A 15,519-nucleotide genomic window follows, 5' to 3' on the forward strand; every position below is an offset into this window, starting at 1 on the left:
GCAAGAGGGTTGCAACACATCCCCAAACTGGCTCCAACAAGTACATGAACCCACTGGGAATTAACATGTCCAGACCCACTTAGGCAGTGTTTGAGAGAGAGACCATGAAAGAGAGTAACATGTACTTCTAGGTAGTTTGGGTTCAGAGCACACTTCTACTCTTCCAGTGAAGCCAGTGGAACATGTGTCACTATTTTGTACCTGTAACTAGATTTAGGAGGCAGATATCATTAACTGGTCCGTAGCACAAGCGAAGAAGAGAGAATTCATCACTTCCAGAGTGAAAAACATCCATTGCCCATCTCACCCCAAACTGGACCTTCAAATGACTAATCAAAAATCCCCAACAACGTGCAGTGTTAAAGCAAAGACAAAGATTATTTTATGTTACGCAAGAACTAGGAAAACAATATCTAAAAAACAAAAAAGCATGAGTTTGGTGTTGGTGTAAAGGACCAAACGGACGGCCCTGGAGGCTTAGACCTTCTGTGTCTCCAGGCCTGGGTCAGCACAGGAGGCACTCCCATGCTTCACATCATGGTGAGACTGAGAGAGCAGTATGTTTCCTGCCCTCTCTGGTGAGGCTGTCAATTGCTGTAGCATGGATACATGTCCAACTGGAACCAGTCTTTAGTCACTAACTCATTTCACAAAGGACACTAAGCTGCCATTGGATGTTAACTTGTGCTTACTACCAACCTAAGCTGGATTTGAACCAGTGATCAGCAGGTGAAAGGTCTCATATCCCATTACCAGTCTCCAGAGCCATCCAACCCCCCACAGCAGTTGCTTCCTAAGAGGCAGAGTCAGTTTTTTAAAGTGCACAAGCAAGATATAAGACCTTCACAAGTCACTTGACAGATATGCCCATTACACACTGTGTTTTCAGCACAAGTACCCTTTATACTGGAGATAAACAGAACAGAACAGTAGACAGTGACAGACGGATGAACATTAATTCTCCATCACGTTCCATCCTTAATGAACTGAAGTACAAACACAATTATGGGCATCACCTACTTTAACTGCCATAATTTGCCCACTTGGTTTGTGGACCATTTTGTTGACAGAACCATAAGCTCCTCGTCCAATTTCTCCAAGGTCTTTCAAGTCCTCTGCAGTAAAATCCCAATGCTGTTCAGGGGAAATCTTCAATTTTCCTGATGATTCAATGCTGTGTGTTCTCAGTCTCTCTCTGTCAAAAATATTGGGAAGCAATTTTTCCACATTTTAAATAGTTTGTAACTTTCTCTTTTCAGCAGCACTTGATTAAACATTGAAGAGAGGGTTGCACATAGGCTACAGCAACAATGTGATTCCAGGGAGGATTCTATTGGGGATGCAGGGTTAAGGGAGAATGTTAAATCAACAAAGAATACATTTGGTCACAGCTTTAATTAGCTATATGTCTTAACTGCAGCATAAGGCTTAATATGTGTCTCAGATTAAATTAATTCTAATTACTCTCATTTACATGGCTATTTTCTATTGTGCATAAACATACATCAGGCTTGTAGCAGGAGTTGGTATAGCATGCAGAACCAAGATTCTTTAGAGCACTCCTAGTCCTATGTATACAAAGCTATGTGTGTCACCTCCCCTGCAGAAGTGCACTTGCTGGTGACTACCTGTCTTACTTGTATTGCTCATGTTGAACAGAAATCAAACTAAATCTCCTGTTTGTATTAGCAGGTTTATGAAGAGCTTGTTGATCTTAATGGAAACTGTAACTTATTTCAAATAGTGCATAATCACTTCATCTAGTTGAAAAAGGCATTGAAGAGCCATTTTTAATATAAAATATAATACAAATTGACTATTACGCAAAAAACCAGAAGCCGACAGACAAATGTTTCTTGACAAAGTGCCTGAGCCCAGAGTCCTTGGGCACAGAGAGCCTCCCATAGCCCCCAATATGAATTTGTCTGTGTAAGGAATGCAGGATGATGCCCATAGTTTGTGACAGAAGCTACAGAATTCCACAGTTGTTTTAAGGTGATTCCCATTACCTGTTGCAAATTTTGTTGTTAACATTGATTTAATAGAAAATGTATGTGTATTTTCTACACTGTATTCCTAGTAGATAATAGTGTTACCTTAAACACTGCAAAAGTCTCCAGTGTTTTTCATGTGTTCATCTTCTGATTAGCACTTCCTTGGTCATAAGCTATCCCAGGAGACCTGGGCTTCCTGCTTTAAGTCACATTAATCAAAGGGTCGCTCACACCAGAACCCTCCAGTTTATGGAGGCATTACATAAGATAGGCATTTGTGAAAGCCAAGTTTCTCAAGTTAACCAGCCAAAGGAATAAACATACTACAGTGTATTCCAGGCTGATAAATACAATAGAACATCTATCAGCCAGCAGCTGTACATGACACATGTTTTGATATTACTATGGGCTCACTCCTGAACTCCTTGGGTATGTCTACACAGGTTCTGGGAGCAGGTGTTGCAGCCCAGGTTGACAGACTTATGTTAGCGGGCTTACGCTAGAGTGCAAAAAATAGCAAAATGAACGTTCTGACTTGGGTTGTTGGCTTCAGAGCCTGAACTCCAGGCCAAGTCTGAATGTCAAAGCCAAGTCTACACAGCTATTTAAGCATGCTGGCCCGAGCCCCCTAGTGCAAGTGTCTGTTGACCCAGGCTGAGAGACATGCTCCCGGCAGTTGTGTAGGCCTACCCCTTCAGGCTTCATTGGAAGTTTGGTCTTTGTGGGCAGCAAGGTCAGGCCCAAGTACCCGTTTTACTGGAACAACTGAGGCTTAAATTACCTCATCTTGCTGTGTTCTAGCTTCTTTATGAAACATTGGTGTTGCACTTCTTGGTCCTGAACATCTGCATTCCGTGGACCCAATGGAAAAAGAATCTCACTGAACAGCTTCTTTCAGGAACACTATTTTTCTCTCAGCAACTTTTTGTGATGCTGCTCCTCTCCTTCTCCTGTTATAGCTTTCCTATTCTAACTCCCCCACTTTGCTACTTCCCACCTAAACACACTGAAACCCCTGCAGTAAACACCAATTCAAGGGTAGTCATGCTGATGATGGCACAAACATTAAGAATACAAAAATCCACAGAGATCTCATCTATTCTTGGCCTTCCTTGATTTCTGTATGTTAAATTCCTCAAATTAAAACACTACAATAACTTAGATTCTGTATGGAATGTACTTAACAAAAAGCAAGGAATGAAAAAAGGAAACAGAAGACAAGAGCAGGTGAAACAATTCAAAGAAACTAACAGAAGAAACCTCACCTCAGACTTTGCCACCTGCCTCTGCTGAACATAAAGAAAATTACCTTGGGGGCTGGGTGATGAGAGTTAGAGCCTTCCTTGCTGCTAGCAACATTTGATTTGACAGTAATCTGGAAAATGGTTCTGTGTTTGCTGGAAGAAGCTAGTAGGCGTGAACTGCTGCTTTGAAAGGTGCTAGGAGATGGCCCCTCCTGCTCATGTCTTCTCAGCCAGAGCAGTAGCAGGAAACTGGAAGGCAGACAGCACAGTGGTGACACCAAATCCCTGCTGATGGCCCACTGCTGCTGCAGAGTCTGGAAATTTTCCTATGGAATTTTTTCCACTGGGAAAATGCCAATTAGTTGAAAGCCAAACATTTAGCAGAAAGTGTTAATTATGCCAAAATTTTGCTTTCCGGGGGAAGGTGAATAAGGTCAAAATGTTCCATTTCAACATTTTTAAAACAGAACATTTCCATTTTTTGTTTGGAAATCACTTTTATTTTAAATTTATTTACATTATTAAAAAATGTAGATGTGGGCATAGGAATGAAACATTTAAATTTTTTAAACAACAAATGCTTTCGATTGACTTCAAATTCTTTTTTCCCCCAGATTTTGTTTTGAGGCAAATTTCAAAATTTTTTGTGTTCATTCCTTTCTGGAATAGGAAAGGAATTCAAACTCACGGAATTCCTACAAAACGGAAACAAAGTTCCTGTTCTGCTTTAGCCTGAAGGCAAATTGTGCCACTGTACCTGCAGTGGCAGGGGGAAGACACAAGCCTGGGGGTGAGAGTAAGAAGTCTTAGCACTGCCTCTCTCCCTACAGAAGGGATTGCAGGTGTGAAGATGGTGGCATGAAATAGGGGTGCTCCATGGAACGATAACATGAAAGCAATTTGCTCCAGTCCTAGTGAAATGCCACTAACAATTCTGATCATATTTTTTAGTCACCTGTTCAATGCCCACGTGAATGGTCATTTGGCCAATGACATGTTTAACAGAGTGGCACACATTTAATACAGATCTTGTTCATGAAGTGAAGCTTTTAGAAGTAAATATTGCCATTTTCCTGTAAGAAGCACAGTCTGGAGCTCAAACATTCCTGTCAGCATTAAAATGTTATGATTTTTATAGTGATTTCTTCAGTGGAAAGGTAATTTAGGACTTGTCTAATGCAGGGACCTCTACACCAGTGTAGCTGCACACAAGTGCATACCCCTGAGTAGATGCATTGCATTCGTGTAATATGAGAGTACACTGGTGTGAAACCAGGATAAATGCAAACCACACTTAATTCCAGGTCAGTGGCATCTACCATAGGGTTTGTATATTATAGCTATACCAGTGCAAAAGCCCTAATGTAGACAAGCGCTTAGAGCCAGCATCTTTAAAGTCTGCCCTACAAAGCCAACACAGTGAATTGGGAATTAAAATATCAAAAGAGTAACTCTAGAGAGAAATGTGAAGGTCAGAAGTAGTTAATGCCAGATTGCTGCTTCACTGCTGGAAGCTAGATTTCAATCACTTGTGTTCAGTGATATATAGAATCTTTATAGAGTTTTTAGGTCATAATAGTCAGCTTTCTCTTCCCCTATCCACTTCTGCTTTCTGACGATGCAATCAAAGTGTATCAGGCCAGGAATGTGGGTACAAAGCCATTTCCAAGCTAGGCATATAACCCTCACAAGATCAAGCTGAATCCCAGGGATGCCCCAAGATGGACTTATGGGGGAGGGAGATTTTAAGATTATTAGTACTATCACCTTTAATAGCCACACACGAGGGGTTAGATTAACATTCTCAGCCTCCAATAATTATGGAGGAGATTTTTAAAGGAGTCCAGTGTCTTTGGAGTTCAGTTCCCATTGAATTCACTGGAATTTGGGCTTCTAACTCTCTTTAGGGCTTCTGAAAATCCCAGTCTAGAATGTTATTCCAAAACTATCAGACGCTTGGGAGTCCCATGGGGCTTGAACAGATAAGACAGCTAGTGCTATATGGAGCATTGCATTTGTAAAATGCCAATTTATAGACCTTACTCCAACTGGTTACTTTGCTTTGTCACAGCAGTTATATTCCAGGGATTAGGAACACCAAGCAAGGTAATCATTCTTCGCAACAGTTGCCCTTAGACAGAAGGAAAAAATGTTCATGGATCCAGATTGGCATTAGCCACAAGGACTGCTGGAGCCAGGCACCACTGTTCAGGGCCAAGGACAGTGTCACACAAATGCAGGACATGAAGTTTGCTAATTGCAAGCTTAGTGAGCTAGATCCACACAGGAAGCTTGGAGAGTCTAATAAGCCTACAAGATTCCAAAACTCTACTGCAAAATAACCATAAATACTAGGGCCATCAATTAATCGCAGTTAACTCATGCAATTAACTAAAAAAAAATTAATTGTGATTAATCACAGTTTTAATTGCACTGCTAAACAATAACAGAATACCAATTGAAATATATTGATTTCAATTACAACACAGAATACAAAGTGTACACTGCTCACTTTATATTATTTTTAATGATTACAAATATTTGCACTATAATAATGATAAAAAGAAATAGTATTTTTCAATTCACCTCATACAAGTACTGTACTTACTGCAATCTCTTTATCGTGCAAGTGCAATTTACAAATGTAGATTATTTTTTGTTACATAACTGCACTCAAAAAAAAAACAACGTAAAATTTTACAGCCTACAAGTCCACTCAGTCCTAAGTCTTGTTCAGTCAATCGCTAAGACAAACTAGTTTGTTGACATTTATGGGAGATAATGCTGCCCGCTTCTTATTTACAATGTCACCTGAAAGTGAGAACCGGCATTCACATGGTACTTTCGTAGCCGGCGTTGCAAGGTATTTACGTGCCAGATAAAGTAAACATTCATATGCCTCTTCATGCTTTGGCCACTGTTCCAGAAAACATGCTTCCATGCTGATGATGCTCATTAAAAAATGCGTTAATTAAATTTGTGACTCAACTCCTTGTGAGAGAACTGTATGTCTCCTGCTCTGTGTTTTACCAGCATTCTGCCATATATTTCATGTTATGTCAGTTTCAGATGATGACAAAATGCAAAGAAGGTACCAATGTGAGATTTCTAAAGATAGCTACAGCACTCAATCCAAGGTTTAAGCATCTAAAGTGCCTTCCAAAATCTGAGAGGGACGAGGTCTGGAGCATGCTTTCAGAAGTCTTAAAAGAGCAACAGTTCAATGCCGAAACTACAGAACCCGAACCACCAAAAAAGAAAATCCACGTTCTACTGGTGGCATCTGACTTAGATAATGAAAATGAACATGTGTCAGTCCACACTGCTTTGGATCATTATCGAGCAGAAACTGTCATCAGTATGGACGCATGTCCCCTGGAATGGTGGTTGAAGCATGAAGGGATGTATGAATCTTTAGTGCATCTGGCACATAAATATCTTGCAATGCCGACTACAACAGCGCCATGAGTATGCCTGTTTTCACTTTCAGGTTACACTGTAAACAAGAAGCAGGCAGCGTTATCTCTTGCAAATATAAACAAACTTGTTTATCTGAGCGACTGGCTGAACAAGAAGTAGGACTGAGTGGATTTGTAGGCTCTAAAGTTTCATATTGTTTTATTTTTGAATGCAGGGTGGGTTTTTTTTGGACATTATTCTACATTTGTAAGTTCAACATTCATGATAAAGAGACTGCACTACAGTACTTGTATTAGGTGAATTGAAATACTATTTCTTTTCCTTCTTTTTTACAGTGCAAATATTTGTAATAAAAATTAAATATAAAGTTAGCGTTGTACGCTTTGTATTCTGTGTGGTAACTGAAATCAATATATTTGAAAATGTGGAAAACATCCAAAAGTATTTAAATAAATGGTATTCTATTACTGTTTAACTGCATGATTAATTTTTAAATCACGTTATTAATTGTGTGTTAATAATTTTTAATAGCTTGGCAGCCCTAATAAAAATATTTACACGTTTTTGGACAGGCATAAGTTCATTGTACTGCAGTAATTAAACTCTACCATTAGTATCTTAGCAGTAGGAATGCTGAATCTTTTAAAAACAAGCATTTCTTTGGCATGGGCGAGAAGGCCTATGAGGGGAAAGCGGAGAGGTGGAGGGGTAATTTCACGCAAACCTGAAGATTAGGTGACAGCACTAAGGCCCTGCATAATGGAGCAAGGCCGGGCCAGAAAGGTGGCATATGCAAGTATGAGAATAGTCAGTGAGTGCCTTTGTGTTGCTGTGGGTATCAGAGCAAAAAAAATAAGAGGGAAGGGATGAAATGTTGTGGTGGGAGCATATAACAAGAAATGTTAGAGACAACAAGAAGGGGTTCTACTAATATGTCAGACAGAAAAGAAAGACCAAGGATGGTGCTCAATGGAAAAGGTGAGCTGGTATTGGAAGATCATAGAAAGGCAGAGCTGCTCAATGCCTACTTTGCTTCAGTCTTCTCAAAAAAAAACAACATATGATCGGACAACTAGCGAAGTTCCCATAGACAATAAAAGGGAAAGGATGCAAATCAGGATAAGTAAAGAATGTGTCAGAGATATTCTGACTAATCTCAATGAATTCAAGTCAGCGGGGCCAGGTAGTATTCCCCCAAGATTCTGATGTTATGAACTGAAGAAATCTTGGAACCACTGGCAATAATATTTGTAAACTCATGGATGACAGGAGAGGTCCCGGAAGACTGGAGAAAAGCTAATGTGGTGCCCATCTTTAAAAAGGGGGAAAAGAAGGATCCTGGGAACTATAGACCAGTCAGCCTGACCTCTACAACTGGGAAGCTACTAGAGCCATGTATAAAATATTCAATTTGTGAATACCGGGGGATGAAGGGGTGATCACTAGCAGCCAGGATAGATTTACTAAGAACTAGCTTGATTTCCTTCTTTGACAGGGTAACTGGTTTGGTGGATACGGGGAATGTGGTAGACATAATATACCTGGACTTCAGCAAGGCTTTTGACACAGTCCCACATGACATTCTGATAAGTAAGCTGGAGAAAGGTGGGCTTGGTGGAACTACCATTAAGTGGATACATGATTGGTTAAACCACTGCAAACAAAGAGTAACTGTTAATGGAATGATGCCAGATTGGAGGGAGGTCTCAAGTGGGCCTCCACAGGGATCTGTGCTGGGCCTGGTGTTAACATCTTTATTAATGACCTGGATGTAGGAAGAGAGAGCACACTGATCAAATGTGCAGATGACAAAGCTGGGGGTCAAGAGGGTTGCAAACACTTTGGAGGATAGAGCTAATATTCAAAGGGATCTTGATAAACTGGAGAACGGGGCTATAGACAAGAAGATGAAATTCAACAAAAACAAATGTAAGGTGCTACACTTAGGGAAGAAAAATCAATTGGACAAATACAGAATGAGGGATAACTGGCTTGGCAGCAGCACTGCTGAGAAGGATCTGGGTGTTCCAGTGGATCACAACCTCAACATGAGTCAGCAATGTGATGCTGCTGCAAAAAAAAGGAAATGCAATTTTAGGTTGCATTAGCAGAGGCATAGCATGCAAGTCACAGTAGGTGATAGTACAGCTCTACTCAGCACTGGTTAGGCCTCAGCTGGAGTACTGTGTCCAGTTTTGGTCACCGATGTATAGAAAGGATATAGAGAAACTGAGAAGGATGCAGAGGTGAGCGCCAAAGATGATCAAAGGGATGGAATGAAAGCCATATGAGCAAATGCTGAAGGAACTGGGTATGTTTAGTTTGGAAAAGAGGAGATTAAGGGAGCATATGATAGTGGTCTTCAAATACTTGAAAAGCTCTCATAAAAAAGTAGAAAAGTTGTTCTCTCTTACCACAGAGGGTAGGACAAGAGGTAATGGGTTCAAACTACAGCATAGCAGATTTAGATTAAATCTCAGGAAAAACTTTCTAACTGTAAGAACAGTAGGACAATGGAACAGACTGCCTAGGGAGGTCATGGAAGCTCCTTCACGGGAGGTTTTCAAAAGAAGGCTGGATAGCCATCTGTCTTGGATGGTTTAGACACAACAAATCCTGCGTCTTGGCAGGGGGTGAGACTAGATCAGATGTTCTCAAACTGGGGGGCACGGAATGTATTCTGCAGGCTGGGAGAAGCTTCCAGGGGAAAGAAAAAACTTGCTGCACACATTCAGAGCTGGGGGGCTGGAGAGCTGTGCCTGCTGGCTGGATGCCCAGCACTGAAGGCAGTGCCACCTCCAGCAGCAGCACAAAAGTGAGAGTGGTATGGTATTGCCACCCTTAGTCCTGCACTGCTGCTGGAGACAGCACTGCTTTCAGAGCTGGGTGTCCAGCCAGCAGCCGCTGATCTCCACCTGCCCAGCTCTGAAGACAACACTGCTGCCATCAGCAGCTGAAAAGTAAGGGTGGCAATACCATACCATGCTGCCCTTACTTCTGCACTGCTGCTGGTGGCAGCGGTGTTGTCTTCAGAGCTGGGTGGCTGGAGAGCGGTGACTGCTGGCTGAGTGCCTAGGGGAGGCGTAAGACACAAAGGAAGGGGGTGCAATCAACTAACTTTGCGAACCACTGGACTAGATGACTCTTGCCGATCCTTCTAACCCTATGATTCTATGAGGACTGTGCGTCATGATTTTAACAAAGCTTGACAGACAATTATGCTTCACAAATTGGTCTAATGTAGGATTTCTGAAGGAAGTCACTAACTGCACAGAGATTAGTAGACAAACACTCATTCTACTTCTCCGCAAGCCTGGTAAAAAGACGCTGTTCACAATGGCATTTCAGAAGCTGATTTGTGGACAATGTGCTGATAAGCCAAATTAGTGACCAAAAGAAAACTCAAGGCACCATGCACTGTTCACAATTCTTAAGTAAAAGCAGGTATATGATTCTGGCTGATCATTTGCACTGAGTCCATTAGCTAGTGTGGCATTTCTGTAGGCTTTCTGTTTAAATGTAGCTTTCTTTACTGAGCAATCTGTACACCTTGGAGGCTAATTAACATTAATAAAACAGTAGCCATGTTTTGTATTTCATGGCAGGGGAAAAGCTCCGATAGCAAAGCTGCAGAGTTACTTCAAGTAGCCTGAAAATGTCAGCTCCCTAGTGAGGTTTTAACAGGGTCCTGAGAACAATATCTTCTTTGCACTGAGCAAGCCAACAAGTTAATAGGGATTTCTGCCCCAGGCAGAGGACACAGAATGTAATGGTTTTGCTCCTACTTGCTCATTTGTAAGTCTTTCTGCTATTTATTCTCATGTTCTATTTGATGCCATGTGTCTAGAACCAATCACTGATGAAGAGATTCAGCAAAGGCTTTAAAAGAAGGAATTAATTCCATTCAGCATAACTTCAGCCAGTAAAACTCAAAGGAAAAAAAAAAAGGCCAGGTCCCTCACTTTCATCATGAAGAAATGGCAGAAGCTCAACTGAGGCCTGTTCTGGCTTTCTATGCTCCACCAAAATTATTCAAAGCACAGATCTCAGCAATGCATGGAAAACTGTACAGAATGTATCACAGCTCTTGCAGTCCAATCCAACACCCATTCAAATCCACAAAAAGACTCCCACTGACTTAAATGAGGCTTGGATCGGACCTTCAGAAGCTCCAACATTTTGTTTTGAGTTTATTTGATTAACTAGATAGATTGTTCTCTCAGTTTACACCGGTGTAACTCAGATTCTGTATAACCATGTCCAAGACAATTGAGTCCTCCTGATTCACAGTGGTGTAACTCACACTAGAATCTGGCCTTATGTATGGATCCCCAGAACACCAAACTCATTTTTGTTTGGAGTGAAACATGCAGCCAGACAGTAACAAACTTGCCCAATCTATCAAGTATGCACCATCTACACTTGTGTTGGATTAAAGCATTTTAGAGTAATATGAAAATGTTAGAGCTAGCTAATTTAATAACCCTTCCTCCTGAGCCACTGCCAGCTATCATTGAGAGAACAGAAAACAGAGACATAACACATCATTAAGAATCAACATAAGAATAAGGAGAATAAATATATATATTTAAAAATGATACTGAAATGTGATAATATCATTACATAGAAATAACTCATGGAATGGCACGGTATTGCTGAGACAAATTTCATTACTTATAGATGCCATTTTTTGCTGACATGGAAAATATTTGACAATGGCTAACAGACAGTTAAGCTTACTGTAGCCTGCTGGAAAGTTTCTGGATGAGGTCCGCTTCTCTCCTTTTGAAAGTGAACGGGACAATGTGATTACTACCCAGTGTTGCTTGTGTATCACTTCAGCCAGGAAAAGAGTTGTGAAAATGACAGGAAAACATGGTGCTGTTATCACATGACACAATAACGTAAAACATATACTCATCTAGACATACTGCCTTTGGCATGGCTAGCATAAGAAATTAGTGCATGTTATATTTTTCTTCCCCATTAAGCCTAACTAATGCACCTCTCTTCAAATGGAGCAAAGCAGTTCTTGCATTTGAAGATCGTTGAGCTGCACTGTTATTGTTAATGCATTATATTGTATGCCTTTTATTTTCTTAAAACAATGGAAATATTATTTTCAGTTGTAATGTTAAAAACACCAATCATTGGAATCAATTTACTAACAACATAACTAAGTATTAATAACACTCAGACTGCATAGATTCACCACATTGATCACAATCACATAGCTTCCTCTTGGGCTCTGATAAAGGAGAATTTCTTATCACAAAAACTAGTGTGTCTTGGATCCACCAATCTAGGAGTGGTGGCCATTCCCATTTAGACCTGTCAGTCAAGGTGAATCAGCCCATCCACTACTGAACACTTTTTTATGCCTTGGGCACACTATATCCTTCCCTTTTATTTCCAGATAGATCTCTGCAGCTAACAGAAGAGCTGAAGGCTAACTACTACTGTACACTGTGTGATCAGGCTCTAGATTAGAGCCTCTCACAAGCATTCCAGTTAAGAAATTTCCCTTTCCCATGACTAGGATCCACTCTTTCAGCATTGATGGATTCTGAGTTGTACCCCTTACTAAGGGCTATGGGGAGGACAGACAGGAAATGATCACTCAAATACCTGTACGTACAAATAAAGCAATGACCAACAATGTTCAGAAACAAATGCATGCCTTTGCTCAGCTCATCATCTGCAAATGCCCTAAAACTAAGTTTATCTGTTACAATTGCTCTTAAAGCCATTTTGCTAAAGTAGTTCTTGTGACTTTTCTTACATTCTTAACAAAAAAAGTTCTATCGGTGACTCAACTAAGTGCTAGGGAATGTAAAAGCTCTATGTTGCATTGGTTTCTCTGTTGGCGCAGGGTGTGGAAGAAGTTTAGGTAATGACACTTCTTGGCTAATTCTGAAATTCAGTGCAACTTTGGAGGAAAACCTGATCCTGAAAGTAACACATTGGTATCTGCTGCAGAAAAGGCTAGGTCTGAGGCAAGGGAATCATCCAGCTAGGAGAGAAAAGAGGGATTGCCTATCCAGAAGGCTGCATTTATCACAACTACTTCAGTGCCCACAAGAGAGGCCATAGCAAGACTAACTGGAAGATCCTAGTACAACACCAAACATGACATGTATTTTGAAGGCAACCCACAAATATGTCATGGGGTTGAGAAGGTGACTGACTATCAAATGTATCAATGCTCTATAGTCTCCTAAGTCTAGTGCTATTGTGACAGACTTTAAATGTTGGATCTATTTAAAATGGTTGTGTCTGCCATGACTATTTCAGATCTACAAAGTACTTCGGCTAAACTGCTATGGAAGCTCTCCTGGAGCAAGGCCAACAGCTGCCAGAGAATCATTTCCCCTTCTTTAATCTACAGGGAAATGAAAGTTACTATGAAAAAAAGGGAGAAAGCATCATTCCTGAGAGAGATACCTGTCTGGAATATCAGAGAGAATGCATATACACACTGGATTACACAGAAGTCCACTTCCTCCTGGAAAATGGCTATCACCCCTAACCAAGCTGTCCTAACCTGGCAATCAGAAGCGATTTTGGTGGACTTTACTCATCTCTAATTGATTGTGTTTGCTTGCCAGCCAAGGTATCACTGAGACCAAGCATGAAGGAGAAATGGTCTGTCCAGCTCTACTCCAAATATTCTAGGTGTTCCACAAAGGAGGGAACTAGGCCTAGCTCAAGGAAAGACTTCCCAGGACAGCCATTAGTTGATGAGATCTATTGGAATTCTGACTGGAACATCTGACTCTCCTTTGCTTTAAGGCCTCCCAACATGCAAAGTCTTGATGATGGCGCACAATTCTACCCATCTGAGATTCACAGCAGAGGGCTGTAGTCACCTAATCACAATACATAAGGAACCTAATTAATTTTAGTCCCGTTCTGAAGTCTACTTCTCCAATGAATGGAGTGGCTAGAATAATTTAATCGTGCAGGCCAAAAAACAAACAACTCATCCGATTACACAAAAGCTTGATGCAGAGCATGCAGTGTTACTATGGCAGAATAGCTCCTCTGCATGGGATCTTCTTGATTGACTCTGATACCACTGCAGATTTTTCTGATGCATCTCATCCATTCAGCCCAGATTATTTCAACTTCCCACACTACAAGGTGAAAAGATAACATCAGCAAAGAGGAAAAAAAGCTGACAATGGTGGCCTGAAAGGGTGAGCCACGGTTCTTTGAATTTTTATCTTTTCCTCTTCTTGTTGTCCATTTCATGGTGCTTGGCAAAAAACAAAGGCGTGATTTCAGAGGAAACGACTGTCGGTTTTGAACCAGTAGACCAAAGGGTTCAAAACAGCTCTGAGTAACCAAACAAAAATACAAACTGCTGCTCATATGACAATGAGATGACTTTAATACTTAAAGAATAAAGTACTTGGTTTCTGTTTTTATTAAATTCAGCAGGTGTGAATATCAGACTGTCGATGACAAACTTTAATTGTTAGAAAAGTTAACAGAGCAAAAAATTTACTGGGGTTTTGGGAGGCAGGATCAGACTAAAGGTCCATCTATCCCAGTAGCCTGTCTTCCGAGAGTGGCCAATGCCAGGTACTTCACGGGGAATGAACAGAACAGGTAATTATCATCCCTTGTGATCCATCCCCTGTCGCCCATTCCCAGCTTCTGGCAAACAGAGGCTACGGACACCATCACTCCCATCCTAGCTAATAGCCATTGATGGACCCATCCTCCATGAATTTATCTAGTTCTTTTTTGAACCCTGTTATAGACTTGGCTTTCACAACATCCTCCGGCGAAGAGTTCCACAGGCTGACTGTGCATTATGTGAAGAAATACTTCCTTTTGTTGTTTTAAACCTGCTGCCTATTATTTCATTGGTGACCCCTAGTTCTTGTGTTATGTGAAGGAGTAAATAACACTTCCTATTTAATTTCTCCACACCAGTCATGAGTTTATAGACCTCTATCATATCCCCCCTTAATCGTCTCTTTTCCAAGCTGAAAAGTCCCAGTCTTATTAAACCCCCCCCTATATGGAAGCCATTCCATATCCCTAATCATTTTTGTTGCCCTTTTCTGAACCTTTTCCAATTCCAATATATCTTTTTATATGGGGCGACCACATCTGCATGCAGAATTCAAGATGTGGGCGTACCATGGATTTATATAGAGGTAATATGATATTTTATGTCTTATTATCTATCCCTTTCTTAATGATTCCCAACATTCTGCTTTTTTGACTGCTGCTGCACATTGAGTGGATGTTTTCAGAGAACTATCCACAATGACTCCAAGATCTCTTTTTTGAGTGGTAACAGCTAATTTAGATCCCATCTTTTTATATGTGTAGTTGGGATTATGTTTTCCATTGTGCATTACTTTGCATTTATCAACACTGCATTTTATCTGCCATTTTGTTGCCCAGTCATCCAGTTTTGTGAGATCCCTTTGTAACTCTTCACAGTCTGTTTTGGATTTAACTATCTCATGTAGTTTTGTATCATCTGCAAATTTTGCCACCTCACAGTACTCCTTTTTCCAGATCATGATTCACTAGCCCTCATATCTGGAGTCCTGGGTATAAGACCATCTTATGTCACAAATATAATGACTTTGGAGACCTCTGTGTAATCCTTCTCAGACATTTCTCCATGTCACAAAAACAGCAAACAATGAATCAAGTGAGGCCCAGCAATAATAGCCAGAGAGTACACCTGGTCAAAAACAAGGTGCACTGTATAAGCACCTAATACTAACCAATGCTAGTACTGTGTTACTGTTGAAACATCAATATTCATCCAATATTTTTTAACAGAAAAGAAAGAACATAGACCCATCCACTCTTTTATACTGAAATATTGT

The 15,519-nt window shown here is 40.6% G+C and overlaps 1 protein-coding gene across 1 annotated transcript in view; it reads right to left on the reverse strand.

Moving 5' to 3' along the window:
• The window catches only part of MAP2K4 (mitogen-activated protein kinase kinase 4), a 173,185-nt gene that overhangs the window by 64,827 nt on the left and 92,839 nt on the right, over positions 1-15,519 (reverse strand). Inside the window, 1 exon segment of the mRNA XM_038371210.2 lies at positions 1,021-1,195. Coding sequence (XP_038227138.1) covers positions 1,021-1,195 — 175 coding nt within the window.

The sequence above is a fragment of the Dermochelys coriacea genome, chromosome 14 (assembly GCF_009764565.3).
Source record: "Dermochelys coriacea isolate rDerCor1 chromosome 14, rDerCor1.pri.v4, whole genome shotgun sequence".
NCBI lineage: Eukaryota > Metazoa > Chordata > Testudines > Dermochelyidae > Dermochelys > Dermochelys coriacea.